The 16,093-nt window shown below is 39.9% G+C and overlaps 1 protein-coding gene across 2 annotated transcripts in view; it reads right to left on the bottom strand.

Annotated features, from left to right (window-relative positions):
* Nucleotides 1-16,093, bottom strand: part of gxylt1b (glucoside xylosyltransferase 1b) — a 366,738-nt gene that overhangs the window by 346,867 nt on the left and 3,778 nt on the right. The window contains exon 7 of one of the 2 annotated variants that reach the window (XR_011909971.1): nucleotides 14,475-14,697. Coding sequence is in view for 1 of the 2 variants with exons in the window: in XM_072377793.1 (XP_072233894.1) it covers nucleotides 14,536-14,697 (162 nt within the window). In the remaining variant the exon portion in view is untranslated. Of the gene's footprint in view, nucleotides 1-13,395; nucleotides 14,698-16,093 lie in introns of those variants that run through there. The other variant, XM_072377793.1, reaches the window with a different exon arrangement.

Below are 16,093 nucleotides of genomic sequence, written 5' to 3'. Positions count from 1 at the left end.
ATATGTCTCTTGTTTTCTCTTGCTTTTTTCACAATATGTCCTTCAGTGCAGCATATTAACTCTGACAAGCAGCCAGCTTCCAGTCGTGGAAATTGACTCCACATAACTGCCAAAATGATCTTGAGGCTTGCTAATTTAGATTCATGGCTTTAAATGCCAATCAGATAAAGTGATTAAAGCTTAGCTTGTCCAGATCTTTAAATCATAGCTTCCCCTCCCAGAACATCATCCTCTGATTGTCCATGTCTCATCATTTCATTATTAATCTTTCTTTGTTTTGGGGCAGTGTTGCTCCCTTGAGAGCTCCAACTTGGTGTAATTAGAATCTGTAATTGTTCCTCTGTAGAGCTGTAAATCTAAACAATCTATATATGTCCTTTGTCTTTATTGAGTCAGTTGCTGGACAGTGTTTTAAGGGTTTGATGGACTATTGTAACAAAATGTACTGTGGGATGTCAACAAAGCACCATTCACAGTGAATAAAAACACTGAATAAAATATGTTCTAGAATATGCTTAAACGTTTTTATATGTTGGATTGGATACTGTGCTGATGAAAGGATTTCCGCTGCCACTTTTGTAAATCTGTTATGATGCATAACCATGGGCAAGTGTTTTGCATGTAGGGGCTGCTGTCTGAGCTCATCAAAGCACAAGTAATACCGTAAATAAGACCCCTTATCCAAAGAAAAACGAGGAGGAAGTTTAAGCCATTTGTTTCCTTGATCATCAAGGGGAATGTGAGATCACTGGCAAATAAAATGGACAAGCTTGATGAGGATGCAGCAGAAATATGACATATGATATGTTGTTTTTCAACAAGACATGGCAGCAGGAACAACTTTAACATCTCTACTCAGCTGTAAGACATGAGCAGATAGAGACTGCAGACAGAGAGGTAACAGTGGAGAAGGAAGGATCGCAGCACTTGTTAGCAACAGATGGTGTAATCCTGGACATGTAACTGAGAAGGAGCATCTCTGCACCTCAGATGAAGACCGGTGGCTATGAATTTCTTTACATGTTGTCTCCTGAGCGAGTCTACCTGTGGTCATTAGTCATCAACTAATTTTGATACCCAGGTACACAAAAAGACTTATATATATATATATATATAAAGGTATTTATGCTTCTTATAAAGACCTGGCATGATGACAGCAGGGGACTCATCTCCCTCTCCTCCTAACCAGCGACACTGTTGCCAAAAGTCATGTTGAGCGTTACTTTGTACAATCATAACTTGAAGTTTGTAGGGGTGGGCTGCCATATTGTTTTCTTCAGTTTTTCCTGTTTTGTTAGACCAGGGAGGTAAGTGTTTGTCTTTTCTTTTGATTTGCTTCATTTAGGTCAGTTTCCCTTCTGTAGATAGCTTTGCTGTTTTGGCCTTGGCCCATCCTGAAGCTAATAATTTAACTCCAAGTGGACTTATACTTCTTATAAATAAACTTTCTCATTGAAAATTCGGAATCATGTCTCTGTAGCTGCTTGAGACCTGAAGAAGATGGGTCACAATTATGTTGTGTCTTGGTTACCCCTAGACTGGGCATAACACAGTCTGTGCTAGATATGCAAAATTCAGGGATATAGAAGAAATTTTGAATAAAAACCCTTTTTTTCCCTTCATATCTGTTGCATTCATGGCACTTCTGGTCCAACAATGGCAGTAGGAAAGACTGGTGCACTAACGGTCTACCAGGGCAGAATATCCTACTCATCAAATGTGTGCCACTAAGAAAGAAGGTGCAAGTAAAATGGCTTGAAGCTGTTATTCTAATATTATATGGTGCATACTATATCAACTAATAAATTAGCTCGTGTTTGTTTCTTTGATTTGCCAGTGTGGCACCAATAAATGCTGAAATCTCATCAATAAAGCAGCTGCTATCATTCCCACGAATGACCTCACACTGCAGAGACAGCTTAATCCCAATCCCGAGAGGGCAAATCACTCATGATCAAAATTTAAAGCTTTAATCACTATTAGCCAATATAACGTGCTGACAGCTAAAATAGTGTTCACTTCCTGAGAGTGTGTCTTTTTATGATGACACTCAATCAGAATGGATCCAACCACTTTGCAAATACAACTTTAGTGTGATGAGATTGAGGTAAATTATGATCTGAATTTGTCATCATAGCACATACATGCTTCACTTTAGTTTCTGTTTGTCTTTATTACTCCCATGTGAATAAAGAAATTGAGGCTTTTTTATCATTAGGTAGATTACAGTGACAGTAAGTCCTCTTGTAAGCTTCACTGTGTGAGTTCAAACGTGGCTTACTCATTTAATATGATCATCTCTAAGATAAAATCTCAGGTTTTTCATTTAAATTTTATCATATCCATGAATACATCGGAGGCAAGCTGTGCTTCTGAAAACATGAGTGTCTTTTTGGAATCAAAATATTAATTAAACCATAAATTGAGTCTGACTGAGGAAAGAGCAGCAGTTCATATATGTGATCAGTATGGGAGAAATTCACTCAAATGTTCCCAAAAGAGGGAGGAGTTCATTCAACATTTACACACATTTACATGGAGTATTCCATTGGATGCTGAATTAATTTTGCATTTCGAGTCATTAACCTCCTAATTGATGAGTCGTTTGGACATGGAAACACACCCTCGGACAACTAAAGCAGTGAAGACATAATAGATTCAGCCGTCATCAGGTCGTGTGTGACCTTGACTGCAGTCAGACTGATGTGTTATTTTTGAGATGACCGAGACTCTGCTGTTCTTCCTCAATTGAGATGTTCCTTCTGCTAAACCCACATATCAAAGTCTTTTTAGTTTGCTTGTCTTTCTCCCAGTGGGTCTCCACATCTGTGCTCTCGACAATGTGAGCCACTTCTCCCCAAGTGGCAATGATGTGAGCGACAGGCAGGGTTGTGCTGCTCACATAAGCTGTCAGTGCAGAGGACGTCTGCGTATTCCCAGATCAAAGTGAGGCCTGTCTGTGCAGCAGAAATGCCCTTGATGTGTTTGCTTTAGCAGGAAGATCCAGTGGCTGGTTCTGACTACCTCATTGCTGCTGGCTCATGACTTGAAAAAAGAGACAATTCTCTCAAGTCTCAAATAGGAAAGATTGAAAACCATTAAAAAGTCAACCGCTACAGAAACACGTCTGATGATTGGATGATCTAAAGCTATTATCCTCTATCACAGGCTAGCGTCGACCAGTAAGATTAATAGAGTGAAATCTGTGGTTAAAGCAAATTTAAAAGGAAAATGGAGAACCACTTAGCTTGCCTTTTAATAAATATATACCCTTCATTTATGAAATGCTGTCATGTATTTTAATCTCTTTAATTGCTTCATTTGTTGACCGTCATCACACCTGAAGCCGACCCAAAGGTGCTTGTTTAGGACACTGGATCTGCATCGCATCACAACATTTACACAGCATGTCTAAAATAAACACTAGATGCCCTGCCACATATGCTGGCAAGTAATGATTTAATCTGAAAAGGATAAGTAAAGTGAGCAAAGCTATAGAATATGTTGCTTTTGCAAGCTGTTCATTAACCAGTGGGTAAAAAATTATATATTTTCCCGAAATTACTTTCAGAGTTTCATGCTTTTTTTAAAACAATGATGCCTGCGCCTCTTTAAAAAAAAGAAACCAGCCCCGTGCACTGCTGGTTAGAAAAGGAGCACAGCCACTTACGGGTCCAATAACAGATGCATCTACCACAAGCACACAGTCTGGGAACTGAAAAGGTGATATGTGACTGTGAGCTCTTTTGTTGTGAGACATCTGTTTTTCCTTGAGTCCTGTCACATCCTCCCTTTCTCACAATCTTATCCAGTTAACTTTGTATTAAGGCTGTCAGACTGTACACCACGTGTTACAGCTGCTCATTTACTGCACTTGACTGTCATCTGCTCTGATTTCCATCGATATAGGTCCAAAAGACATTTGCAGAAGCATGGTTCTTTTTGGAACAAATTCATGGGCTGTTTGGCCCTGACTGTGGTCAAGGTGCAGGTTTTATGACTGCAATTTAAATTCCTGTCAAACTAAAAAGTTTTTACAATTCAGTATTTGCAAGTAACCAGATTGTATCATGAGCAACTTTTGGACCTACATCATGCTTTATGAGGTGCTGCAAGAAAAGTCTTTTTGAATGTACTTCCTCGAAATTTGGAACAAACAATTTATCACATTCTTTCCAGCATTTCACTTTGGGATAATGATCACAAAGCAAACATGTTTGAACTCCACACAACAGAATGTTTCAGGGTTTCACTTATCTCACCGGACTCTGTTAACAGAGACAATATTTTTGTGGTGACCTTTTATTTCAGTTCTAACTCCACCTTCAGACACTTTGAATCCATCTTGGAGGGAGACAATTATGAGTTTTTCTAATTATATCCTTTGCCAGTATTCCTTCGTTTGGATGCCTGTTTGTCCCGTGTGATGCTATCAGCAACTGATCCCAACCATCAGCCTCATATCCTGTCTCACATGCTTCGCCCGGAACAACAGGAGAGATCAGCCTGATGAACATCACTGATAAACATGCATTTGATTACAGAAACTTGGAGCGAAGCAAAGATACCTCACCATTTGTCGTTATGGATTTTAGTCACTCATTTTTATTTAGGAACCAGAAAACAGTCAGTAATTGGACATATATGAAGGCAAACCTTCACGCTTTACTACTATAACCTACTATAAGAGGGAATGGAGCATTTCCATTTAATTAAGTCACATCAAAAAATCAAGAGGCACGTTCATGTGTGTTTTGTGTATGTCTGTTTTACTGAAAATGCTCCTACTTTAACCTGTACATAACATCACATAAGGTGGAAGTACACAGTCTTTAATTAACAGAACAGATCCTTATCGTCATGGGAACAGATAGGGTAAGATGTCACTGGTGTGTTTTGCCACCTTGAAAGGTTTGAGAATTACATGGTGTGAAACACAGCACTCACACACACTCACACACACACGCACACACACACAACCCTTCCATCAACCCATTTGCAGTGGACATTTTGCTTTGTCTTAACAGAGCTTTAGAGGCTTACATGTGTGTCCAGGCAGATCAATAGGTGCTCACTATAAAATGGACCCAGGCGTAAATTAGCACACCAGGGAGCACAAGATCCACCAGGGTGTAATTTGGACAATACACCTGCTGCCTGAGTGGACAACAAGTAGTTAGAGGTGCAATTTACGGCGACATTTTCTTATTTAAGAGGTATTGCGGAAATTATTTACTTTAATCCTCATGAGTAGAGACACAGATAAACCTTTTTGTACTACACCCACAGACTACAGAAAACAGGAAAAAAAGCTCTATATTAACTCAAGTTTCTTTGTCCTTTTTACAGCTAATGCAGAGGAAACCAGCAGGTTTTCACATAGCTGATTAGAGGCATAAACAACTATTATAAAACCATAGAAAATTAATGTCTGTGCAATATGAGGTTTGTCATGTTGTACAGACTGCAGTTTTAGCATCTTCTGATGAAAGTTTTTGTATCATTGTCAGATTAACTTTTTTATTTTGAGTCTTACTGCATGTACTGTAGTAACCAATGGAAAAAAACAATCTTCATAAAAATGCACACCACCTTTTACACAGCAAATCATTTATGTAAAAAACTTGCATTTGGCTGGTGGCGTAGTTATCAGGTCAAACAGTAGTCGTAATAATGTAATTAGTAATCAAACGTTCCCCGTTTGAGAGAGACAACTCTTTTATGCTGGCTTGTGTGACAGCATGTAGCTAACTGTTCTCAGCTAATCTTTTTCTTTCCTGTCATGTGAAGTTAATAGCAGAGCTAGCATGAAAAGTGTCTCTTGATTCAGTACTGAACATAACAATATTGTTTTGACGTATCAAACATTCTGTCTTGAACCAAGACTTAGGAGCATATAATTAGATGCCTGCTCTTGGTTAAAAATGTCACATTTACAGTCAATGTTTCTCTTTTTGTTTTTGCAGCATCCATCTGAAATCTGTTTCTGCTATCAAGGCCTCTTGCCTTACGAACCTGTCACTGAGAGAGACAATTTGATTCCTATTTTGTTCCGGTCTAAATGTCGACAGCGCTCCTTGCTGGAGATGAAATGGCAGTAGAGCTTTTCACATGCCTCGAGAACTGCATTGAGTGTTGTTTTGGGGGACAATTTTTGCCCTTGTGTGCTGATGATAGTATACTTTTTGTGTCCTCAAATACCTTATTTTCTCCAAAAAAACTGAGTAAAGTTTAATGCCATATGTCATGAAATCCTATCGACTGCTACTGTCAGTAAGGCCTTTAAATGCTACTTTCACCTTTGGGAAATTGAGACTAAGTGACAGGCTAACAGATTAACCTGATTAACTGGAACTACAGGGGAGTCCTTCCACAGACTGCAGAACGACTCTTGACACTGAAGCATTAGTCTTCTTATTAGATCAGAGCATGGCAATGAACTGATCTTGTTGTAAATATTAATGTTTGCTGAAAGCAGGCACATGGTTGATATCTATCGGGTGCTCCAATTTCAGTGCTCAGAATAACATCATAAATGTTGCACTGAGCCTACTAAGAAATGGCACACAACAGTCCTGTGTCCCCGAAAATAGGTTATTTTACATTTGTGGCAATAAGATATGTGCAATATGTACTGTATTTAGTTTTCTGAACTTAACCAAGTGGCTTGAATGTGACACCTTGAATTAGCGACAGTGAAGGTAATAATAAAAGAGGAGAAGTTGGGTTTCAGTGGAATGTGCCATTTGTTAGACCCTGAATAAAGGTCCAGTTATTGGTTGAAAAAGGTGGCATTCATGTGTGAGCACAAAGTTGTTTGTGAAAGGAAAGTAAATTTGGTAAATACAGCATGCAGACACTGTGCTTCACAAAGAGGAGGTAATGTTTCATAACTATGTGAAAAATATGACAGTGACTGTCATACTAATCCCAAAAACAGATTATACCAACTGAAATCTATCCCATTAAGCAAAAATTTACATTTGCCTATATATATATATAGTTCAATTCATCTATATGTGCCAAATTTTTCCTTATCTTTTTTCTATATATATATATTTTTTTAATATTACTTCATCTACTTACATTAAGGATTTGCCCAGTTTGCAGATTGGAGTAGAAGCTATTTCTCCTGCACAAAGCATATTCGGGAATCACTCCCCATCCCATCCACGATCCTCCTCTTAATCTCTACTAAGACGAAGAAAACTGCTCGCTCAAAATGTTATCAAAGTGTTTAATAGTCTGGTGAACGTGCTGCTCGTGGGCGGCAGCGGTATCTAAGCTGTTACGCCCCGCAGGCAAAATCTTGCTGCTGACCTTCCACTGCACGCTGATCACAAACCCCTACAATGTCTCACTGGCATTGTGCAACATTCATAATTAAAGATTGGCTGGTGTCGTGTTGGTAAGCATCAACTAAAATAAAATTACATCTCAAACCTCCTCTATCATTGAACGTGAATATGTAAAGCATCTTTGATAAAGGCACAATAAACTCTTTAGAGCCAAAATGGGTGTGCGCGCAAACACACCTGTGTCAATGCAAATATATTCGCAGACATTGCAAAGACTTATAGAGACTGTCACAAATTCCCACATTGACTTACACATGTGATTGTGTGCACACAGACAATAGCCTCAAACTCCCCTCCAGCCTGGCAGGTAATTGCTGTCTATGGGGGGACAGGTGCCGCTACAATAGAGTGCCAGTGTCCAGGCAGGCTCTATTCACTGCCACTGTAATTACCTAATTGAAAAGCCCACAAGGGAAGAAGAGAGGATGTATGTGTGCGTGTGTGTGTGTGTGTGTGTGTCAGGGAGAGGGAGAACGAAGGTATGCAGAGAGTAAAATATGACGAAAGGAGAAGATAAGCGCTGAGCTTTTTGAGGACAATGAAGCTCAATATACACATACAACCGCTTTCACATGACTAGACATGCACATATGCTTCAAGAACATTTGTTTGCACACATGAACAATGAAGCATATAACCACACACAAAGAGGCACAGTGTCTTTTCTGAATCAGATCACTCTGGGAGTAAATACTGTCAGGTGCAGTTGAGGGATGAAGTGAAGGAGGGGGCTGTAATGGGAAATCTATTGTTGTGCGATGAGGATGCAGTGGAGAAAAGAGTAGGAGGGTCAGAGTTTGTTGAAATATAAAAGCAGCAGGGTCACTCTCATTTCTGATGTCAGCCTCTCCATCTCAGCGCCACCTCAGCTTTGGATTTAAGTTTTTAATGGACAGCGGTGGAGCGGTTGGGTTTTTGTGTTTGAATGTGTATTTTAGATGTTAATGCATATAAAGCAGCACATGCATATACATAAGCATGCATATACATAAGCACCTTGATTCTCCCATTCTCTGCAAAAATGTACTACGACATTTATCTTTTATTAGCAATAAAATTCTTGAGTAAACTTAAATCCATAGTCAGAGGCATGTTGAGAAAAACTTGATGTTGGCACCCTTAATTTAAATAACAAAAAACATCCAGCGAGTTCTTACAGTAGAAAACAGCTATTCAGTTGTATTCACATTGTGCCAATTAGCATCATAAAGTAATCTTAAGTTACTTCACTGTAAAAGAAACCTGACAAATTCCTTCTGAGCAAGTACACACAGGCAGAGGAAAGAAATACATTTGTTTTAATGGAAAGAAACCACCTGCAGGATCACACTTGGAGAGGATGGCAATCTACCTCAACCAGTGAGGAGACAGATAGAGACACATCAAGAAATGCCATGGGGGGCAAAGTTACAAAGGCACAATGCGCATCATAGGTCTCTTCGCACCATCAGCCTATAGCAGCATATAGCCTAAGACATGGTTCATGGTCACCAAAGCCAGCACTACCAGCTTTTATTAAAAGAGAAAGTTTTCAGCCTAATATTTAAAGGAAGAAATGTCGTATGTCTCCACAGCCGGTTCCATGTATGGCGAGCACCACAACTGAATGAGCTGCCTCCTTTTGGAGGCTCTTGGAACCACAAGTAAGCCTGCAGAGTTCCCTATTGGAATAATGCAGGACTCTGTCTTTAAAATACAGTAGAGTTTGCCTATTAAGGGCTTTCTATGTTAAGAGAGGGATTTAAAATTTTATTCTGGATTTGACAGGGTGCCGATTTAAGGTTAAGTTCCACAGCAACTCTCATTATGAGTCACTCTGTAGGAGGAATTAAAAGAACTTCCAGCTCACAAATTCATGGAACACCGTTGAATTAAAAACCCAAAATACCTTTCACAAATGTCAACTTGTGAATTTAGTTCTAATGTTAATTAAAATGGTGACTGCAGTTTGTTTGAAAACGTAATTTCAGTGTATAAAATAAGAAAAATTAGGTTGCACGGTTTTGATGACGGCATGTTCCTCTTATATGGGTGGTCCGTGGGGATAAAAGCTTATCGGGCTGCAGGATTTCTTTCTTTTTTCCTTTTTCTTCAGCAGCAAGGCTGAGTGAAAGCTCCTTATCTGGGTTTTATGCATCCAACAAGGAGGCTTGCTACTATGTAATGACAAAGGTAGCTAACAGCAGCCTATCTATGTTCAGAGATAAAACATCTGCAAAGCAGCTCACTAATTAATGGAATATATGAATAAAAAACAAGTTCAGTCAAAAACCTGCAACCCTGTTCTTCTCAGCTTTATACACACAACTAGCACGGCTCAGTACGTATTTTTAGCCATATGCTAGCATTTTCACATTTACCATAAAGACATGAGAGTGATTCCTGGAAGGAATGTATTATAATGAACAAACACTGCCTACTTCATTTTGTTACAAGCAGCATCTCAACATCTGCACATACTTTAAAAGATAATAAAGTTCTCATTGTCCTTGAATATGCTCGCTGCACTGAAGCACCCTTGTTTTTACCATGCTGTGCCCGTGATGTAGTACAAAGCGAGGGAGCTTGCATCCCCAAGGCCAGCATTTCCTAGCAGGCACAGACTCAAGCAGGCATTCTTAAAAGGTTTTAAAAGTACAGCTGCGCCTAAATCTTAAAAACCACTATGCCATTCTTTCTTGAATAGATCCCCTCCAAAAAAATCTCTGCTTGATGAGCACATTGGGTACGTTTGTATTTGCAGCAGAGCTGAGGAGTTACTCTGCCCTCTGGGTGCAGGAATAAACAGATATCAGAAATGAGTAACTGGGTCAAACACTGCGGGTGGATTTCAAAGGTGGATTCTTGGAGAACTAATGTGTGAGGACAGAAGGGTCAAATGAAAATGTAAAACTAAGCAAAAATAATAGAAAAAAGGCAAGGGACTATATTTGGCAGACAGCTTGCTGCCATCTTTACAGCAACATGATTTCTTCCAGAGCTGGATGGATATCATTTGGCTTGGCTAGGTGGCATTTACCATGCAGAGCCAAACAAACACTCAGAGTAAATAAACTGTGAGGTAAATAAAGCAATCTGCTAAAATACCCGTGAATCTCTCCGTCAGTCTTTCCACTGAATCGTGAGTGAGGCAGATTCAGTGTCGTTGTGAGCAATGCACCCCCTGTACTAGGCATCAAACATACCCTGCAGTCGCACACATGTGAATGAGAAGTGCAGAACATGACATTCTGTTTGTGGGGGAAAGTCAGGTCTCTCATCTCCCGCAGCAGTGATATGTAGACTGTATTACAGAATGTAAATGACCCCCTGCTGCGTTGTCTAGGAGTAAGGTATGACATACATGCTCAAACTGCGCCTTGTGTGTGGGTATATGTTTGAACATGTGCACATTTTGTCTCGTCTACTGTGCCTATATAAGACTCAATCTGTCATAGCTGTTTTTTTTGTCTTTCTTTATGAAAAGTCACATGAAAAAAAGACACCTTGCAGCGTGCGCTCACAATAAACTACAAATATAACACAAAGTTCAGAGTCCATGTTGAAATAGTTTACACTCTCCAATAGGATATCCATAAGAAGAGGCTTTAAAATGCAGCTATTGCTTTAATAAGGGTTAATGAATAATTTATTCTTTTATAGACCAGTAGTAGGCCATTAAAACAAACCTCACCGGGCTCCAAAGAACAATATGAACTCTTATAGAGCTGCAGAAGTGTTCCATCAATATATTTCTGTGAAATAATGACAGTGTGATGAAACCGCAGAGACTTGTACAGTTCTCCAAAGCTCTAAAGAGAGCTTTGGCATCTTTCACTTCATTGTTTTGGTTTTATGGCTGCAGCTTCACTGACGCTGCATTCATTTACAGTTAGGCCCGTATATTTTTAACAGTGAAACCGTTTCTTCTTTTAAGTAGATTGCTAACATTCAGATTGCTTGTTAATCCTGGGATACATTTACTTTCAAAATAAAGGTATCATTTTAAGGGGCTTAAATGTAAATGGACAAACTCACCAAACCACAAATAAAAAACATCTTGATGATCCCTTGCAGATGACTGCCTGTTGCATCGAAGCCATAAAAATCACCAAAAAATGGATTTCCTCCTTTGGCCATGCTTCTTCTGCAGCTGCCTTCTTGCTGTCTTTAGTTGAGTCAGTGGGACGCAGCTTGATCAGGTTGATATCTGATGACTGACTTGGCCATTGCTGAGTATTTCATTGCTTTGTTTTCTTCTTATTTTCATCTTTACTGCACTTTAGCTGAATCTGAACACTGTATATCCCAATATACATCCAATTGCTTCTGTCACATCATCAGTTAACACTACCATCAGTCTGAGAGTTAATGCCAGTCATGCATATCCGTACCATGCTTCCGATCACAAAGCTTTCCATGCCTCTAATGCTCTTTAACAACCGGTCTGAGTTTTTAATGTTTTTGGGCATACTCTACTGTTTTGGCACAAAAACTACTCGGACCTTTTGTATTTGCTAATGTGATTTTTTTTAATGATACACAAGGATAATGATATGCTTAGAATGGTCCCTTTCACTGCACATTGAGCTCATTTTGTCACATGTTGTGGGTTCAAAGCAACAACTTCCACTTTCTGTTACTTGCAAATTTACCTCGAATTTACCAAGAGTCGTAACATGACTGTTCTTGGTCTTTTTGCTTACTACAACTAATGTATTAACAGCAACGATTCTAACAGAATATTAAAGGCAGACTGCTCATGCTGCACTTATCAAACTCTATTTATCCTCAGGAGAAAAGCATCTTCTCTGAAAAGGGGCTCTCCACAGCTCGGTGGGTGTTTTTGTGGCACGAATGAGGCTCTCAGCATTAGTGAACACATTACATGTTTGTTTTCTCTAAAAATGTCTCTGCCTGTTTTCTTTTGATGATACCATTTTGAGGTTCAACTCTGTTTTCAGGCAACCTCCAAAAGATCGAGCTTTGAAGCCACAAAGTACCCTAATTGCTGTATTGACTATGACAGCCTTTTTCTTTTCTTTCATCATGAACACACTCCATCCGCCTTTTCTCTGCCCTCCCACTGTTCACTCATCTCTCCTCTTCAACGCTGTGACCAGTGACAATAGCAAAAAATGGCCGACCTCACCTGAATTTTTTCCCATTATTTCTCTCTTTGTCCATCACCAACACTCACACATGCACACTCGTACATTTAATTATCTGGCGATGTGCCTGCTTTCCCCGCATCTTCCACTCAACCCTCTCTGAAAGCTGGAGGTCACTTATTTATTCTAAATAGTTTCTCTTGCAGCTGTGAGGACACAAAAGAAATTAAATCTGAGTTATTTATTGCGATATAAAACATGTAGTTTCAGGGAGATGAAACCTCGGAAGATGGACCACCAACATAAGGCTCAATTCAAGCCCGTCTCCCTCCGCCACCTCAGGGGACCAGGCCCGTTACATGTTACATTTGGGCACACAGGTCAATAAAGGTAATTGATAAGCTCTCATACGGATATATAGTGATGAATGAAGGACATATCTAGAGCAATGAATCAAACCACCTCTAGTCATAAATGGATGATTGTATGCCCAACCTAATGGGAATAAGCATAAACTCATCCCCTGAAGTCAATGGCACACAGCGTCATAGATAGGCACCAACAGAGCTGCGATATTGGTCCATCACTTACACTTTATGAGCACCTTAGAGCCGAGGCAGGAATAGTGAAGAATCGGGTGGCCCAGTCATAGATTATTGGCAAGTCCATTGATCTGCTCAGGGAGGTGTTGGAAACATGGAATCAATCTTCTTCAAGTTAGATCTTTATGAAGCCAAAAAAGATGCCTCGTGACCAGCTTGATGTTGGTGCAAATCATTTGTTTATCTGAAATACATGGCTCCTTACATATATATGTATATATATACACATATTTATAATCTTTATGATACATAATACTTTCCCTTTCTGAAAATGAAATGTTTTTTGTGACATATGGAAAAATGCTGCCCTCTGCTGGTCAAACGGCACACTGCTGTAAGAAAATATCAAACTGAAATCGTATTTAATCAAAAAACACAGATTAACAGATGATAACCTTACATTAAAACCATAAAAACACACACTCAGTCTTTTTCATTTCAATCCAAAATACATTCAGCGGTGAGGAAACCATCACAGATATAAAACATTCTTTGGCATCAAGAGAGAACTTGTAGCTTATTCACATGGTCAACAGTCAATGCACTGATATGCTAATGTATGCAGCTACAGTATCACATGCTCAACTTACATTCCCAGCATTTCAGCACGTCAAATAGAAATGAGAAGTTAAAAAAACATAAGTAACTGACATTAAATGCGTGGATGGATATTGCTACAGTACTGTTAATGAGGGTGGCACGGTTGCATTTTTTGCACCTGGTTCAAACCTTTCAACATTAAAAAGAAAAAACAGATTCAGCATGTGAATCTCTGCGGTCTGCATGCACAAAGGGAAAGAGACAAAGACAATGAAAAAGTTTTCATATCAAAACAACTACTCCTGTTGTCAATAAAGTCACATTCGTTTAAATGATCTTTGAGTGGTTTCTGAAAGATGAAAAAGGAGTCCAGTGCACACATCTTCCAGAGAACCTTTTCTCTTTTAATGAGAGTCATTCACAAGATTCAATAAATTCTCCAATATGGAAAGACCCAGTGCTACTCTTCTTAACTTTCGCACTTTTAGTGAGTCACCAAAAGTACATGAAGAAGAAAGTGATACGTGGAAGAAGACTGCTCGAATAAGAATTAGAACAAATAAAAAGGAGGAAAAAAGCTAAGATATGTATGTATGTTCAGCATTCCAGTCGATTAAGGTTTCAAGGATTTACATCATGCTCTTATCCGGTGCTGAGCTGTTATTAGTCTCAGTATGACACGATCCCAGCTGTCTGATTGAGCTTCACGCAGTTGTTCTCCAGAACAGCTTCACAGCTTCACACCACAGTTGTGTTGTATGGTTTAATAGTTTTGTCAGTTTGTCAGGCTAAAATCGCAGGTTACTAAGCTGTAGCTGGTGTGTTTTGTGCATTCTGCACCATTTTAAAAACTCAAAAAATAAATTAACAAGCGTGGTCAAGACGGACGAGCTCCAGTTAGACTTCTTGCTTGGTCTCCCTCGGAGCCTCTGCTCTATGCTTTAGTCATCGTCCACGTGGAGCTTTCCTGTTGACGTTTGCCACACTGTGGCTCAGCGTCTTTGTGAAGAGTGTGTGGGATTTACCGCAGTAAGTGTGCATCGTCTTCAAAAGTTCCTCCTCCAAAGGATCCAACAAAGAAGTGACAGGGTTGGTGCCAAAGGCATACTGGAGAGAGAAAACAACTTGTGAGATTTATCGGGATGTTTAAGGATTTGCTCACGAGTTCTTCAAAGTGAAACTTCCCCGAATGTCTCAACGTGTAGACACAGCGTAAAAAGCAAAGCATGTTGTCGAACGTGGTTTATCCTGAAAATGAGCTGTTTTATGTGTTAAACTGATTTCATGCTGCTAGAGATGGATGGTACTCTCGCAACTTGGGATTTCTTTTCTTGGATAAATTAAATAAACTGAATCGTTAAGGCATGCCGATGTCCCGCAGGACTCCAAATGTGACCGCTCAGCCAGGCCAAACATACACAGTCCCGGAGCCAGTTTAATGCTATAGGCTTACAGTCCGGCCATAACCAGTAGATTGCAGTGGATGTTTCATGTCTTCCCAATAATGAAGGGGCCTTTACAATGCTCCGAGGAAATCAAAGGGGAATTAACATTTTTTATGCCAGCTCATTTGCTTGCAGTCTTGGTCCTTGATATCAGGTCACAAAGAGAATGGCGTTTTTATGAGCACATACTTATACACACCAGCTGCTCGTAAAGTAGCATTTACAGTTTGTGTATAGATTCTGCGCGGCTGACGGGGCACTGCTGGTGCGCAGACTCCAGCTCTGAACGCAGCTGTAAAAGTTAACGGCCAGAGGGAGGGAGGGAGGACGGACAGACTGCTGTTCGACACACGGACGGGGAGGAGCACTGTTTACTGTGTTCTCTTTGTCTGAAGACACAGAGAATGTACAGTTAATCTCCACTTTATTAGGTAGAGTAACCACTGCAATAATGATCCTGGTTAACTCCATCTAAACAGCGGCAATTATGCGTGAATACTGCATCCCTCAGATGTCAGAACGTTCCAAGACTTTTTATAACTATGTTTGAACTGCTATTTTCAACAACTCTGTCATGTCGGTCACTTTTTGGCGAGGACAGTCAGACAGTGTAACAAAGGGTCTGGGTGAGGAGACACGCACTCCAGTGCATTTGGTTCTGGCGTTCTTTGTTGTGCACGTTGGTCTGTTCCATGTTATAAGGGTTAGATCACAAACTTTCTTTAGTGGTCGTGGCTAAGCTCACACCTGCAGATAAGGAAATAAAGACAGCTCATCACTCTGCCTTCCCCCAGCTGGTCTGTCACCTGCTCCTCGTCTGCAATTAGCCTTCAGCCACAGCATATATCTGCTCTAAAAGCACGTGCACTCTTTTAACACGCTCATGCAGAAAGCTTGTGTTTCTGTCAGCTTGCTGCTGGTCACAAAATTAGCTTAAAGCCTTCATATTTGCCTTTTTTTTTAAATAAACTGAACTGTCACTGTGGAGTAATGTCACGTTAAGATGATTAAGCACACAGAAAACAGATCCATTCGCCTGCATCCTCCTGGCAAATCAG

Source organism: Leuresthes tenuis, unplaced genomic scaffold (genome assembly GCF_036924035.1).
Source record: "Leuresthes tenuis unplaced genomic scaffold, fLeuTen1.0.hap1 SCAF_23, whole genome shotgun sequence".
NCBI classification, from domain to species: domain Eukaryota; kingdom Metazoa; phylum Chordata; class Actinopteri; order Atheriniformes; family Atherinopsidae; genus Leuresthes; species Leuresthes tenuis.
The sequence above is the reverse complement of the archived record's forward strand: the minus strand, read 5'-3'. Positions and strand labels throughout refer to the sequence as shown.